This window comes from Pituophis catenifer, unplaced genomic scaffold (genome assembly GCF_029215685.1).
Source record: "Pituophis catenifer annectens isolate HBS135680 unplaced genomic scaffold, rPitCat1.0.hap2 SCAF_1, whole genome shotgun sequence".
Classification (NCBI taxonomy): domain Eukaryota; kingdom Metazoa; phylum Chordata; class Lepidosauria; order Squamata; family Colubridae; genus Pituophis; species Pituophis catenifer.
The window spans coordinates 204,848,780-204,864,991 of NW_027256881.1; the positions used below are offsets into that span (position 1 = coordinate 204,848,780).

General features: G+C 40.0%; 1 protein-coding gene across 1 annotated transcript in view; it reads right to left on the reverse strand.

The window, feature by feature from the left end:
* Nucleotides 1-13,761, reverse strand: part of UPP2 (uridine phosphorylase 2) — a 40,450-nt gene extending 26,689 nt beyond the window's left edge. The window contains exons 1-2 of the mRNA XM_070956987.1: nucleotides 13,675-13,761; nucleotides 3,056-3,173 (exon numbers count right to left, since the gene is read on the reverse strand). Coding sequence (XP_070813088.1) covers nucleotides 3,056-3,173; nucleotides 13,675-13,745 — 189 coding nt within the window. The 5' untranslated portion in view covers nucleotides 13,746-13,761. The remainder of the gene's footprint in view (nucleotides 1-3,055; nucleotides 3,174-13,674) is intronic.
* Between the last annotated feature and the right edge of the window lie 2,451 nt (nucleotides 13,762-16,212).

The window sequence follows — 16,212 nt, forward strand, 5'->3', positions numbered from 1 at the left end:
TTTCTGTCGAAAGGGGCCCTTCTATATGCTTCACCAGTTGTGAGGGTGTAGTAATCTAATACCCATGACATAAATAAAATTGAAATGTTTCTCTCCTGCAGGAATATCCAATGAAGTGAAACAGGAGTGGGGATAATGTTATGTCCTGCATATTATTTGATTCAGTAAAAACTAGGGGGTGGGGGAGGGAGAAGAAAGAAAAGAGGTGCAGGACTATACAATTTTAGATCTCCCCTATATATTTGCTTCTACATGGACTGCATTGTGCCTGGAATTCTGCCCACATTTTGAAGGGACGAGTGGCACATCCACCAAAAAATGTATCTGAATTTCCACATTTGATGTGCAATGTCTGCATTTTAGATCTGAATTTTGTCCTCGGTCCAAATGCCTTATTTGCAGCGACTGTAATTTTCAGCTGAAAATAAACCCAGCAAAATAAGCAAGCCCCGCACATAAACTGCTAGTAGTTATTTATGCTAGAAACAAAGTTGAACCAGATGCTGAATTGGTGTGTGGTCTGCTATATTATTTCAAGAAGGGTGCAAAATTCTGTACGTGCAGTCAGGAATTGCAAGTGTAAGTGGGTGTGGAATTCCAGGAAAAGAATTAAAAATCACTTCTGAATCGAGAGGATAACTAATCAACACATCTCCGTTTGCTGCCCCACATAGCTACTGTGGTCCAAAATGATATTTGATCTAAATGGCTGATATTCCTATACAGTTTTGCACAACTTTGTAGCAATAGCAATAGCAATAGCACTTATACTTACATACCGCTTTACAGTGCTTTTATAGCCCTCTCTAAGCGGTTTACAGAGTCAGCATATTGCCCCCCAACAATCTGGGTCTTCATTTTACTGAACTCAAAAGGATGGAAGGCTGAGTCAATCTTGAGCCTGGTGAGATTCGAACTGCCAAATTGCAGGCAGGCAGCAGGCAGCAGAAGTAGCCTGCAGTACTGCACTGCACCACTGCACCACCGTGGCTCCTGCAACTCCTACTGCTTTGTAGCACCAGAAATACATACTGTAGGTTCAAATCCTACACATTTCCTCAGGAGAAAATAAACCCATCTCAGATTGTGCTCCAAATGTGTGATAAACCTCAAAGAACTAATTTATCTTAATACTTCCATTAAAATCAATGGGGTTTTTAAATACTTAGCTTGGGTTCCACATATTTTCCAGAAATAAATTAAAGGAATTCATTGGGCTTTTTCTTACACAGCACAAATAAGGATTTCAGAAGCAAGGCAATTCTACTTTATTTAAAATAAGATTTATTGAAGGTTTTACAGAGAACATAAAAATTAATACAAACTAATAAAGAGTAAAAGCAGTGTAGAAAGAAATAAAGAGGAAATAAAAAACAAGAGTAGAGAAAAAGAATAAAAAGAAATAGAAAGAAGAAGCGTCCAATTTCATTTGCAGCAAATATAAGTGCTAATAAAAAAATAAGTGCTAATAAAAAAAATAAGAAAGTTCACACTTTACTATTATGCATTTTTTGTAATCATCAATGCCACAAATCATAAGTGTATTTTTCCTGTTTTATGCAAAAATTCTATACTGTAAGGGTTTTCCATTCAGCCATAAGTGTAAATGCTATTTTTTCTCTGATCAACGGTTAATTTAGCAGCTACTGATGACCAAAGCAAATTTCCAACTGGGATTCAGTTGTTGAAGACCTTTGGATACCAGACATATGCGTAATGTATCCTCAGTTTAAAGGACTATTTAGGGAAAACACATCAGTTAACCAAAATGCTTGTTCATATTAAATTCATGTAATTAACATAATTTTTATGCCATTGACATCAATTTCCATCATTTGTGTTAGGGCAGTTGTCCAGATGGGTTTTAAAAACAATAGACATCCATTATTTTGTGTGTATGCGGGGGGGAGTCCAAATACAAATTTAATCCATTGCATTCAAGGTTCTCTAAATTGCAGTCCAGAGAATTGAGATTGAACTGCAAAAGTTAAAAAAAAAAATTAGGGCTATCAGATTTGGGGCTCAAAAATCTGGATGACCACAAGATGGCAGCAAAATAAATTTTTGTGTATCTATTTGCCACATCAGATCTGCTAATCCTAGCAGAGACACAGAATCTGTGCGATTCAGTTCTTAACATCTCTAGTTAAAAAGATGAGATAAAGAAGCGACCCTTCATGATTAAGAAGAATGCATTTTTTATATGTCAGAATATCACTTCCTAAACTCAGTGGTGAAATCCAAAAATTTTTACTACTGGTTCTGAAGGCATGGCTTGGTGGATGTGGTGTGGCTTGATGGGTGTTTCAAAATCTCCATTCCCTCCCCACTCCTGGGGGAAGGATATTACAAAATCTCCATTCCCACCCCCATCTGGGGCCAGCCAGAGGTGGTATTTGCCGGTTCTCTGAACTACTCAAAATTTCGGCTACCAGTTCTCTGAATTGCTCAAAATTTCTGCTACCGGTTCTCCAGAACCTGTCAGAACCTGCTGGATTTCACCCCTGCCTAAACTCTCATTATTTCCCTTGTCTGAGAATTCTGTTCCTCTTCTGATATGAACCAGTATCAAATTTGGAGCCCAGAGTCTCTTGCTGAAAGTTTTCCATGAGACTAAACACACTTCACAATACAGTTGGTGTTTGTTTATCCCTAAACAGCTTTGGAAGTGGCATCAACAGAAATCAGGCTCTTCTCCTTAGCAAGAGAAATGGAAAATGATACCACCGATCGATGACTCAAATCCCACCATGTATTGTTTTGGAACTGGAGCCAGAGAAACTACTCCAGGGAAGAATTTAGCCCATCAAACTGGCTTTGTTTTCTCAATCTCCTTCCTTCAACTGAGAAGAGAAGGGTAATAGTCCATAACTGTAGCTGCAGCATACTTTCTGAGTCACTTTGCCGAATAGCACAGACTGTATACCCTTAGGACCTTTAATACATCTCTGAAGCTTGTCGGTGGTTTTGGTAACAAGAAGAAAAAGAAAAAAGAGCGGTAAGAGCAGAACGGAACATGTTTAGAAAAGTGGTAGCTGTGTCATCTTGATGTTACCTTGATGTCACCAAACATGGCTGGCAGGTTGTGCGTTTTGGTTCCTAAATCTAAGTGGTAAAGGATGTCTTCCTCCATTAAATCCAAGTGAGGGTTCTTAACATAAACAAATCCATTCCTAGGAAAGAAACATAAAAAGAGAAGGAGGAAGCTGTCAGTGACCGCAGAGAGAGGGGGGAAATTGCAAGGTAAAATATGGCAAGCCAGGTGAGGTTGTAGATTGCCTGTTTATATATTAATAATGCTGAGGTTGGCAAGAGAAAAAGAACTGGGGCCAAACAGGCTCTTTCCAGATGATCAGTTTTTAGTATAGTAAACGTGTCGCTATTGCCCACTTGGTATGCTGATTGCAAACTCTTCCCTGGAGGTTGAGGTTCTCGGTGTTCTGCAGCAATATATTTTATATTCAGGAAATGGCATTTCCTCCCCCCCCCTCCTTTCACTCCACTGGTGTCTTGTGTTTGCCTTCTGAAATGACTTTGTGTGACTGTTAATAGACACATTCCTTATGGTTTGTGAAGTCATTAACAATGTTCGCATTGCCATTTAGTTCTGTGATCTTCTTTATTCTTTATTCTTCACAATATCACCAGTGGTTGTATTCTCTTGTAGTGCTCAGAAAGAACAGAACAGCTCCTGTTAGATCAAACCAAGCCTTTGCCCCATAAGACATAGGACCAGGGGTGAAATGCTCCCGGTTCGGACCGGATCGTCTGATCCGGTAGCAATGGCGGCGGGTGGTTCGGAGAACCGGTAGCAAAAATCCCTGCGCCCCCCCCCCCACCATGCCCAGCTGAGCCGCACGATCATCAGAGGCTTTTTTATTTTTTTACTTTTAAAAGCATTTTTTCTACAACCTCTTCCGATGCAAAAATGCTTTTAAAAGTTAAAAAAAAAAGCTTCTGATCATCGCGTGGCTCAGCTGAGATCATCAGAGGCTTTTCAAAGCATTTTTTCCTGCAACCTCTTGGCCGAAGAGGTGGTAAAAAAAATGCTTTGAAAAGTCTCTGATGATCCCAGCTGAGTTGCCTGATCGGCAGAGAGGCTTTTCAAAGCATTTTTTAAAAAGCCTCTCTGACGATCCCAGCTGAGTTGCCTGATCGGTAGAGAGGCATTTTTTAAAAAGCCTCTCTGACGATCCTAGCTGAGTTGCCTGATCGGTAGAGAGGCATTTTTTAAAAAGCCTCTCTGATGATCCCAGCTGAGTTGCCTGATCGGCAGAGAGGCATTTTTTAAAAAGCCTCTCTGACAATCCCATCTGAATTGCCTGATCGGCAGAGGCTTTTCAAAGCATTAGAAAAAATGCTTTGAAAAGTTTAAAAAAAAAAAAAGAAGTTGGCCACGCCCACCCAGTCACATTACCACCCCCCCACCAAGCCACACCCACAGAACCGGTAGTAACAAATTTTACATTTCACCCCTGCATAGGACTGCTGGAGTAAAGGACACTCAACCTCTCCATGTATAAGCAGCCTCATATTCACATTGTGTTTCTCACATCCACTCAGTCAGAAACCTTATAAACAAAGCATGAAGATGCCAGCCATCTTCTGGTGCTGACCACCAGCAGCTACGATTTAGGGTATGCTGTCTCTGAACACTGAGTTTTGCTCTCTCTCTTTTTTTTTACTTTTTCATATCCTGCCAGATATTTTTGGAAACTCAATCTATTTGGGGAGAGGGGAGGTAAAAAATTCCTTGTTAAGCTAGGTTCTTGGTGGTTACATGAACATATCCCTATATTTTTAGGGGAAGAATATAAAAGTGGTTTGCCTTCTTCCAGATTTTTTTTTCCAGTTTCTTAATCCAGTTTACTTCTGTGGTATTCCAAGTGATGAACTATCTATCCAAGTACTAATCAGGTCTGGTTTTATTTAGTTCTTTTTTATATTAGCCAAGTACCACTGCATTTTATTAGCTGGAATTATCCCTAAGACACATGGGCTCCCACTTTACTGGATAGCACCAGTAAAGCATCTGTGGGGGCACCTACTCTTTGAAACAAAATACCCCCTGGAATACGAATAATCCCAGATCTTCGCACTTTCCGACGTGCCCTGAAACCCTTTCTGTTTCAACAAGCAGGGCTAGCATAAACATCTAAATTCTATGCCAAGGTCTTAGCAGATACACCAAGTTGACTCAATTTATTATTTACTGTTTATATATATATATATAAATATTATATGTATATGAAATCTTAATCGGTTCACCGCCCTGAGTCCTTTTGGAGAAGGGCGGTATAGAAATTCAATAAATAAATAAATAGATAAATATACCGCTTCACAGTGCTTTTACAGCCCTCTCTAAGCAGTTTACAGAGTCAGCCTATTGCCCCCAACAATCTGGATCCTCATTTTACCGACCTCGGAAGAATGGAAGGCTGAGTCAACCATGAACCCTGTCAGGATCGAATTTAGATGTTTCCAAGCTGATTTATTTATTTATTTATTTATTTAATTTGTATACCGCCCTTCTCCCAGAAGGGACTCAGGGCGGTGAACAGCCAAAATTAAAAAACATACAAATGCAAAAGTTAAGATAATTAAAAGAATTAAATCATTGGCTACCCAATTTAAAACCTCAAATCCATAAAATTTAAAATCCCAATTAAAAACCATTTAGGCTAGGCCAGCTTGATGAAATAAAAACGTCTTCAGGGCTTTACGGAAGGTCCAGAGGTCCGGGATCAATCGTATTCCAGGAGGCAGCTCATTCCACAGGGCGGGTGCCCCCACAGAGAAGGCTCGCCCCCTGGGGGCCGCCAGCCGACATTGCCTGACCGACGGCACCCCGAGGAGGCCCTCTCTGTGAGAGCGTATTGGCCGGTGGGAGGTTATCGGTAGCAGCAGGCGGTCTCGCAAATACCCTGGCCCTAAGCCATGGAGCGCTTTAAAGATGAGAACCAACACCTTAAAGCGCACCCGGAAGACCACCGGGAGCCAATGCAGCTCGCGCAGGAGAGGTGTTACGTGGGAGCGCCACGTCGCTCCCATAATCACCCGCGCGGCCGCATTCTGCACCAGTTGGAGCCTCCGGGTGCTCCTCAGGGGGAGCCCCATGTAGAGAGCGTTACAGTAGTCCAGGCGTGACGTAACCAAGGCATGAGTGACTGTGCACAAGGAGTCCCGATCCAGAAAGGGGCGCAACTGGCGTATCAGGCGAACCTGATAAAAAGCCCCCCTGGCCACGGCCGTCATATGCTCTTCTAAAGACAGCCATGTGTCTAGGAGGACGCCCAAGTTGCGAGCCCCCTCTGTGGGGGTCAGTGACTCGCCCCCAATAGCCAGCGATGGCACCAGCTGGCTATACCGGGACGCCGGCATCCACAGCCACTCGGTCTTGGAAGGGTTGAGCCGAAGCCTGTTCCTCCCCATCCAGACCCGCACGGCCTCCAGACACTGGGACATCACTTCGAGGGCATCATTGGGGTGGTCTGGGGTGGAAATGTACAGCTGAGTGTCATCAGCGTACAGATGGCATCGCACCCCAAAACCACGGATGATCTCACCCAGCGGCTTCACATAAATGTTGAACAGGAGCGGCGAGAGGACCGACCCTTGCGGCACCCCGCAAGCAAGGCGCCTCGAGGTCGACCTCTGCCCCCCTGCCAACACAGACTGCGACCGGTCAGAGAGATAGGAGGAGAACCACCGCAGCACGGTGCCTCCCACCCCCAGTCCCTCCAGCCGGCACAGCATGATACCATGGTCGATGGTATCAAAAGCCGCTGAGAGGTCTAACAGGACCAGAACAGAGGAACAACCCCTGTCCCGAGCCCTCCAGAGATCATCCACCAACGCGACCAATGCCGTCTCCGTGCTGTACCCAGGCCTGAAGCCGGACTGGCACGGATCTAGATAGACGGTTTCATCCAGGAACTGTGGGAGCTGTCGCGCAACCACACTCTCCACAACCTTCGCAACAAAGCGAAGGTTGGAGACCGGACGATAGTTTGCCAAAACGGCCGGGTCCAGATCCTGAACAGCCTATTTTAGAGCTACATTAATTAAATTATCCTTTAAGCTATTCAAAAGATGACAAATTGTATTTTTAGGAATATAATTCAACCTCACATTAAACTCCCTAATATTTCTTCCCTACATATGTAATGATTTGAAATAATGCTACAGCTGGACATAATGAGATCCTTAAAGATTCTTCAAATTTCTTGCAAACACACACAGAGAGACACACATATACATACTTCCATCCTTTAATAATTCTTCCAGAGGTCTACTAAAATATGAGATAGTATTTTCTGATTAAATTTATTTTTTTAATCATAGGAAACCATATTGAAGAAAAATAAAAGAGAATGCTTAGTTTAATGAGGAGACAAATGGAAGACAGGAGGATTACTCGAGTAAGAGAGAAAGCCAACAAAGGTTTAAAATCAAAAAGAAATTACTCAAGAATCGGAAACAATAAGATGAAGGAGAAATAAAGACAAAGCATATCAGCTAAAAGACTAAGATACAACAACATAACTGAGGGATAAGAAATAAAGGCAGAATTTGTAAGCCTAGAGACCCATGAACAATTCTTTTTAGCTTCTTATTTTTAGTTACTATATATTCTAATTCTTTTATTTTGATTTTGTAAACTGCCCAGAGTCCAGTGAGGTTCAGAGGGTCAAATAAATTTCATAAATAAAACATAAATGAGGGTCATCCCCCACCTCCCATCCTGTGTTCCCAGCTGATATGTCTGCTAGCAGCCAAAAAGGTTATGAGCAGCCAGCTTGATCTGGATCAGAATCAAGAGAGTGCAAACCCACCAGATGTGACATTTGTTTCAAGGTCGGTTGTAACCGAGCATCCTTGCCAAAGAAGGACTTTAATTGTGTTATGTAGGTATTAAACTTATATACTATCTTATTGAAGGCGCTTCACCCCTTTACAAATACTGTTTAGGATGAATGAATGAGACACTGAACAAGCCTCTGGACACTGAGGTCCCAGAACCTTGAATTCAATATTTGCTCTAGTACAAAGTTATTCTTATAGCTGTAGAATTGTTTGGCTATTAGTTTAATGAATGTAATAAAGCATACTACCATTTTATTTGGATTTGAAAGCAAGAGAGGTGTATGGTCTGTTCATATGTAATAGAAGGGTCTTGGGGCTTACTGGTTGGGAAAGGGTACCTCTTGGAGCCTTCTGCTGGTTGGAGGTTTTAATAGCAGGCTGAATGATATTAAATTCTCTAGGAGCTGGAAAAGATTCTACTTGGCAAATCTCTGGGGGATTCAGCTCACAAATCCAGGACTGGCTCCAATATTATATCTGAGATTATGTAATTTCATAACCATTAACTTGCACCCCTGCATAATTTCCCCCTTTTTCCCTAATGGCTATATTGCATGGGGGGGCACCCCACAAAAATCTGAAGTGATTAACATTTCTTCAGTTACACTATCAACTCTTGAAGACTTACTATTATTAAATTTCTTATAGCATTTACTATTGTCTTTCTTACGTCATTTTTTTCTTGGGCACGAATATCTATAGCATTCATTTCAATTCCATCCTTTAACGGATCATTCCCATACAAATCTCTAAAATACTCTTTTCAGGATTCTATTTCATCTCACATCACTTGAAATGTTTTTTTCCATGTCCTGGCTTCCACAAAGGGAGGAAATATCCATGCAATGGGTAAGAAAAGTGCAGGCATGAAGTGGGTACTTGGGGTGAGGCTTGCAAGAATGTCAGGGAAGCTGACAAGGAATGAACCAGAGGCTTGTCTAGGAATAGTAATAGCAATAGCACTTAAACCAGGGGTGTCAAACTCGATTTCATTGAGGGCCACATCAGGGTTGTGTTTGACTTCGGGGGGCCGGAGTGGGCATGGCCAGCTCAACGTTACTCATGTCAGGGGCGCCTATGGTGGCCTGAGTGCTCTGCCAGCAAAAACGGGCTCCCGAGCTCCATTTTTGGCTGGGATGGCCTCCTGCAACCCTCTGCCAGTGAAAATGGATCTTAGGAGAGCCACATGTGGCCCCCACAAGCTCCGTTTTCACTGGCAGAGGCCCTGCAGGCTGGTCCTTCACTGTTTCCAAGGCGGCCCTGCGGGCCAGATCTAAGTCCCCCGCAGGTCGAATGCGGCCCCCGGGCCTTGAGTTTGACACCCCTGACTTAGACTTATAAAACATCCCACAGTGTTTTACAGCACTTTCTGAGCAGTTTAAAGAGTCAGCATGTTGCCCCCCAACAATCAGGGCCCTCATTTTACTGATTTTGAAAGGATAGAAGGCTGAGTCAACCTTGAATCTGTCAGGATCCAACTGGCAGTTAGAATGCAGAGTTAGCCTGCAATACTGCATTCTAACCACTGTGCCATCATTGCTCATAATATGCCAAAATAAAAATGAAGCGGGAATGAAGAACACGGATCACAAACTCAGATGCCAAAGTTGTTTCCAGCAATGGAACATGGTCCCTGCACAGTTTATATCTACTCCCCTCTGAGTGTACACAGGTGAGCTCTTCCTGCTCAGCAATTGCCAATAATGTAGACACTGGGCTTGCTTATAGAGCTAACATTTTGCCACTTGCCCACAAGGCAAGTTACTTTGCCAGAGTTTGCTCTGTTTCTTGCAGCTTGGCTTTGAGGATATGGCAGTTTTATTTTTAATCCGATTCTTTCTGCTGGAAGATGTTTAGCTTCCTTCACACAGTTCCAAAACTGTTTTTTAACATTTTTATTTATCAAAACGACTGCACAATTGTCTCTGTCTCTTTCAATGTGAACAGTTCTGTATGTTTCTACATTTTTTTGCAACAGTCTCCTTCCGTATCTCATTCTCATTTTTTGTAAATCAATCTCTTGCATGCATTTTTCCTCATTCACTGCTTCTTTTACTTCATTAGCTCTTGCCGACAGTATGATTATGAATTCCCCTTTTCAGTCTTGGTTGTTGTTTTTTTTTGTACTTTGCTATTCTGTTCTATTTTTCTTTTAATAAGTTGTTTTTTTAGTTTTAAGCCACTCAAAGTTGTTTGGGAATTGGGTGGCCTATAAATTAAATTAAGTAAATAATTTCACTAAGCAGCTTTTTTATACTTTCCATTTCTCTTATATTCTGGAACGTAATTCTTTTTGCTCTGTTCCAAGCAATTTCCACAGCTTTTTTCCACTATATATTGATTTTCTTGGGAGAAATAATCTAAGTACATTTTCATATAGTACCTATACCTTCTCTTCCAGTGGTGGGTTGTTCCTGGTTCTTGCAAACTGGTAGTAATGGTGGCGGGAGGCTCTGCCCACCTGGCCGGACATCGTCACAAACAATTTGCGCATGTGCAGAAGGTTCTGTGCATGTGCACACATGTGCTCCCTTTGCGAACTGGTAGCGGAGGTAAGTAGAACTCACCCCTGTTCTCTTCCTGTAATCATTCTAATTTTACTCTAGTTCCACTTGTTTCCTTTTCTTCAATGGCTGTTTTCCCCATTGCAGCATCCATTCTTGAAAAAAAATAATGGCCTGTTCCATATTCAGAACCTCAAATTATCTCGAATCCTTTACTAATTGCTTCAATTTTTCATCATAATTAAATCAACCATGTTTTATATGTATTCTTGTCATGCATAAATATGAATGAGTTTATGCATAAATGACATGTTTACAATATACTTTTTTCTATTAGATATTCATCAAATTGTCATCATCTTCATTCATTCATTCTTGGGTCTTCTCTGAATAGTCAGTTCACTTTTTTTGTCTTTCTGCCTCATTGCTGTCATGAATTTATGTCATTTACAGGAATAATTTCCCCCTTGGATTGAATTCATTCAGAATTTTGCAGTTTCCCCCCCAACTCATCATTGGTTCTTTCATTATCACTATTCACTGGGGCATAATATATAACTATTAGCAATCTGTAGATATTTACTTTCATACCTACTACATCAATCTAGATGATACCAATTCATAGTTTCATAGACATTTTCATAGACATTTTAGTCTTTTTTTCCCACAGTTATGCCCATACCTATAGCTTAGTTTCTCTGCCTATATTCTTCTGCTTCACTCTACAAGATTAGATTGTCTTTATTCAGATCTATTATATTGATCTTCTTCCTCATAGACATAGAAGAGATCTATTTTCCCCCTTAATTCAGGTTTTTTACTACCTGAATATTATTTATTATTTCTCTTATGTAAACTGCAGACTTCCCTATGGTATGGCTATCAGCAGATTGGCCCATAGATTTTGATTTCACTCATCCAAGATGGCTTTGGTCAATCAAGGTTTTCACATAATGCTTTTTAGTAAGATATAGAAAGTGTAGATTAGGTTATCAGTCTTGTTATAACTCGAGCACATTCATCTTTAAAAATAAAAATAGGTATGTGTAAAGAAAACTTCCTGAAGAAATGTAATGGATATGGAAGAAGAGTAGTAAGGATACTTGGGGTAAGTGTTCATATAGTTTAATTACTCCTTAAATTAAGATAATAAGCCTATGATTTGGACTATGAAGAAATTTGCATGCACAATAACTGGAGTTGGGCTAGTGATCAGAAAAGGAATTTTAATTATGATAGAGAGTTCAATGAAAATGTTAATGCAGTATGTGATAGCTGTGACAAAAGGTTAATTATACACTAGGAAACATTAGAAAGAGATTCAAAACTTTTGGGACGGGTATATTTGAAATTCTACGGTACTAGCAGTTCTTCTAACCATACTGGTAAAGACTCCTTGAGCTCAGCCCCTAGTGACTATGTGGACATATTCATGTAGTTTTCTTGATAACAATTTGGGAGAAGTTTGCTATTGCTACATCTGGGATGTTTTTTAAACTTCCCAGTCTAGCCTACAGATGTGAGATTCCATTGTGATCTCCTACCCGAGCATTAAGCCCAAATCTTAACATTTTTTCAGATCAGATCACTTCAAATAGAGACTGCCACCTGCTAAGGCTGTAAATATTTAGGGGAACACAAAATGTAGAGCATATAAAATGCATAGGGAATTATTGTGTTGTACATTCAAATGTATTCATATAAATATCAAATTATTATTTGGAGTGGATCCTTTGAGCAAGTTGCTTGCAAAACATGGCTTAATCAATCTCCAAACCAATGTGAATTTTGTACAAATAGTTTTTGAAGCATACCCGTTGGACATCAATGCTCTACAAGCCATTGGGTAGTCTAATGTTATAAATTGTTTGATTTACTCTTTTTAGCACTACAACTCTTTCCCAGGGGCAGTTCAAATTAAAATGTCATTTAGATTCAATTGTTTCAATCTGTGCTATTAAATCAGTCAATAGATCATTCTGCTCTTTCATTGTAATAGTTGAATTACAATTCAACTATTGTATCCCTTGTTAAAATGATAATATAGATATACAGTGATATATTTTTGTTATTAGAAATCTCTGTAGACACTTCTCATATAATTATTATAATATTCTCCCTTGTCCTCTTGATTAAAGGTTAAATTTTGCTCTACGTTTAAATTAAAATTATATTCAGAAGGCTCAAGTTTCTGATTGCATCCTTCTTCCAATTATAATTGCAAATGGAAAGAAACTTAACTTCATAAGAATGTAGGCCCTTGTTTAGTTATTAAAAGAAAATTAATACATTAGGTCTTTTGAAAAAAAACTAGTAGCAGTTCAGACCACTTGTATGCAGTAAAATTTAAGTGCTTAAACTGGATTAGAACTACAGAGAGATCAAAGTAATTCACAAAAACATAATGCTGTACTGATAGGAAAGAAGGAACTTTTCAGTTTTGCTTCCTTCCACATTAAAAAAAGTTAAAACTTGAGTTCTGTCTAATTGTAAAGAAATGTGCAAATCCTGGAAAATTTTAATTCATAGAAAGTGAGCAGATGAAATTACATCCATTACAGGACTTTCTGTGCACCTACTACATAACTATTAAAGAGAAATAGCTTTTGAGGAAAAAAAATCTGGTAGCCACACAAATTCTGCATCACACACTACTGAATATACAAGTACTGGTAGTCCTTAATTTACGATCACATCACATCATCAATTGGGGCCAAAATTTCTGTTGTAAAGTGAGACATTGGTTCAGTGAGTTTTGCCCCATTTTATGACCTTTCTTGTCACTGTTGTTAAGTAAATCACTGCAGTTGTTAAGTTGGTTGTTAAGTGAATCCGGCTTCCCCATTGACTTTGGGTGTCAAAAGTCCACAAAGGTGATCCCATGAGCCTGGGACACTGCACCTGTCATAAATATGAATCAGTTGCCAAGCGTTTGAATTTTGATCATGTGACTATGGGGATGCCGCAATGGTCATAAGTGTGAAAAACAATCATAAGATACTTTTTTCAGTGCCATTTGTAACTTTAAACAGTCACTAAAGGAATTGTTGTAAGTCGTGGACTACCTATACAAGGGTTAAATTCCTTTAGAATGAGACAGACATTTTGCCCATCTAAATAAATCTTTCAGATCTGCTTTTCCGCACATTTGGGGTTTTTTTTTGGAAAAGAAAACATTTCCCTTTAGAGTAAGTTATGGAAAAAAAATGCTTTTAAACAAGTTTTTAAATGAAGGAAATGCTGATGTCCACGGTGGGTGCTCCTTAGGCACAGCTGTTTAGGGTCAGGGGTGTCAAACGCTTACCTGCTGGGCTTTTCTTTTCCGATGTTAATGTGCTGGTTGGAATTGGTTAAAAAGACCGTCATGCCGTCCATCTTTCACAGCCTCTCAGCAAACGTTGAGGCTTTGCAAACCGCAGGAATCACATAGAGGATGAGGTGTGGGTGTTTTATACCAGGCTTTGTATCTCGGTTTTGCTGAAACGATAAAGAGGACTGCCTCGAATCAAAGTCTGTGTTTGCAGCTCAAGGCTCGCTGGTGGTAGTGGTGTTGAACTAAGCTCACCTCCACCTCAACTGCTTTGCCAAGTTGTATCAAAATTTCCCTCAGCCGACCATCTAAGATTGGCTGTTTTTGAAGGTGTGGTATTCCAGCCCCAAAGCTTTCCCTAGCTCTCATTACTGTCCCTGGAGGACACAAAGGCAGGGCTGCTTAAATCCCATGTTACTCTTTGACCAGAGTCCCACATTTGCATTTTGGCAGCCTTCCTTGTAGGGAGGAAAATGCTACTTGAGGCCACAGATTGTTTTCCTAGCTCCGCTGCCTTGTTACAGCATGGTGTAATGGTTCAGGTGCTGGCTTAGAATCCAGGAGTCAGTGAGTTCTAGGCCTGCCTTAGGCAGGAAAGCCAGCTGAGTCACTTTGGGCCTGACACCCTCCTCCCTCAGCCCAATCCACCTCACAGGGTTGTTGTTGTGGGGAAAATAGGAAGGCGGAGCATTACTGTGCTTACCACCTTGAGTCATATATAAAAAAAGTAAATAAAAAGCCAATGATGATGAGGAAAAATACCGTAGACCCCAGGAGATAAATAGATGTAATATGTGCATAGCATGACGCTGGCTGAGCTGGGCAAAGTGCCAAACTTTACACAAGCATCAAGTTAGTTTTTAACTTACATTGATTTCCGTTTCATCTGCCAAATGGAGGCCTCAACATAAAGTTATCAATCTCAGCTGATTTGAAGGCTCCCTCCTACACAGCCAGAAATATACAGCGACCCAAACGGTGTTGATTGTGGTATGAGATTTCTCAGGATGACTGCTCAGGATAACACTTTTTCCTCGGCACGATTTTGGATTGACTACTGGCTGCAAAAATCCATTTATTTTCTGCATGCATTTATGTTCTGCATGTTTTTCAAGGCCAGTAGAACAAATGTCTCTATAGTCATTATGGTTTTGGGACCCTTTTGGGACCCTTAACACACAATTTAGCATTTTCCAAACAAGGACTATTTGCAGCAGAGGTAGTTTCTGGTGCTATCTAGCCCAATATTCTGCATTCGCATAACTTAGTCACAAATTGTTTAAATTCAAAATTTGTGGAATGGATGGAATATAAGGAAGTTCCCATCTTACATGCAATTCTAGAGCCAATTCACAGTGTTGGAAATCTGCCTAGGAACATGATAGCATGCAGACTTTGAGACTGTAGGGAATTTTTTTTTTTTACCCCATAATGTCTCCTGAGTATGAATCTCATGCTCAAAATCCTCATAAGGAGTGGCTTTTGAGGAGATAAGAAATGGAGCTGATTTGTGAGAAAGAGACTTTCTGAGGCATGATGATGTCAAAATTTTTAAAAGAACCAATACATGCCAGTCGCTCCATGAAAGGATCCTATATTTGTAATAATATTCCATCCAGTGGTTAAGTAAGAAACAGTAAGAAAGCAAAGGATTATATTGATTATATTCTTTGTTAGTTAACCCTCCCATACAGGAAGTGATCATTTAACATCTGTTTGAAGTTAGGACATTCTAAAATAAAAAATAAAATCAAAGAGACATTATAAGAGAATTGTGACCAATTCTTACACTTGCACTTTCAACCATCACACTGCCCCTTGATTACATGAGCAGTATTTGTGCACTTCCCAACTTGGCTTGTGACAAAGTTAATAGAGAAGGTAGAAGTGAAATCATACATCACAGTCATATAATGTTTTGCTAAGCAACTGTGAGGATTTGCTTAACAACCAAAGGGGAAATGAGGTTATAAGTTTATTGTGATCACATGATATTTCACATAGCAATCGTGGCACTTAGCGATGGAGTTACTTGTCCCAATTTTGGTCACCAACAAGGATTACTTGTATCTATTTATTTGAATCCTAACTCTTCTGAAACTCTTCACCCAATTAAGTTGATGGGATTTCACCCATGAAATGCCCTCCCTGCCGATACTAACTTGGTACTTCCAATTAAGATTGTTTCAATACCAGCCTCCATTTGAACAACTGTTTATTTTCTCAACATTTTAAAAGCTAAGAGTATTTTTAAGAACTGTACTGAATTACTACAAATTGCTATTTAATTGATTGATTGGTTGGTTGGTTGGTTGGTTTGTTGGTTTGCTTCCGCAAATAAATACACCATCCATTCTTAATGTCTCTTTGATGTTTACAAAAATATAATTAAATAAAACAATGCAGAACACCAGCAGAAAGGATGTTAAGCTCTGAAATGTCAGGGTAAAATTGTTTTCATTTCCCTAAGGTTGTAATTAGGAACAAGTCCACTTTAATTTGAAAGCCTATTTGTTCCATAATACTGTATAG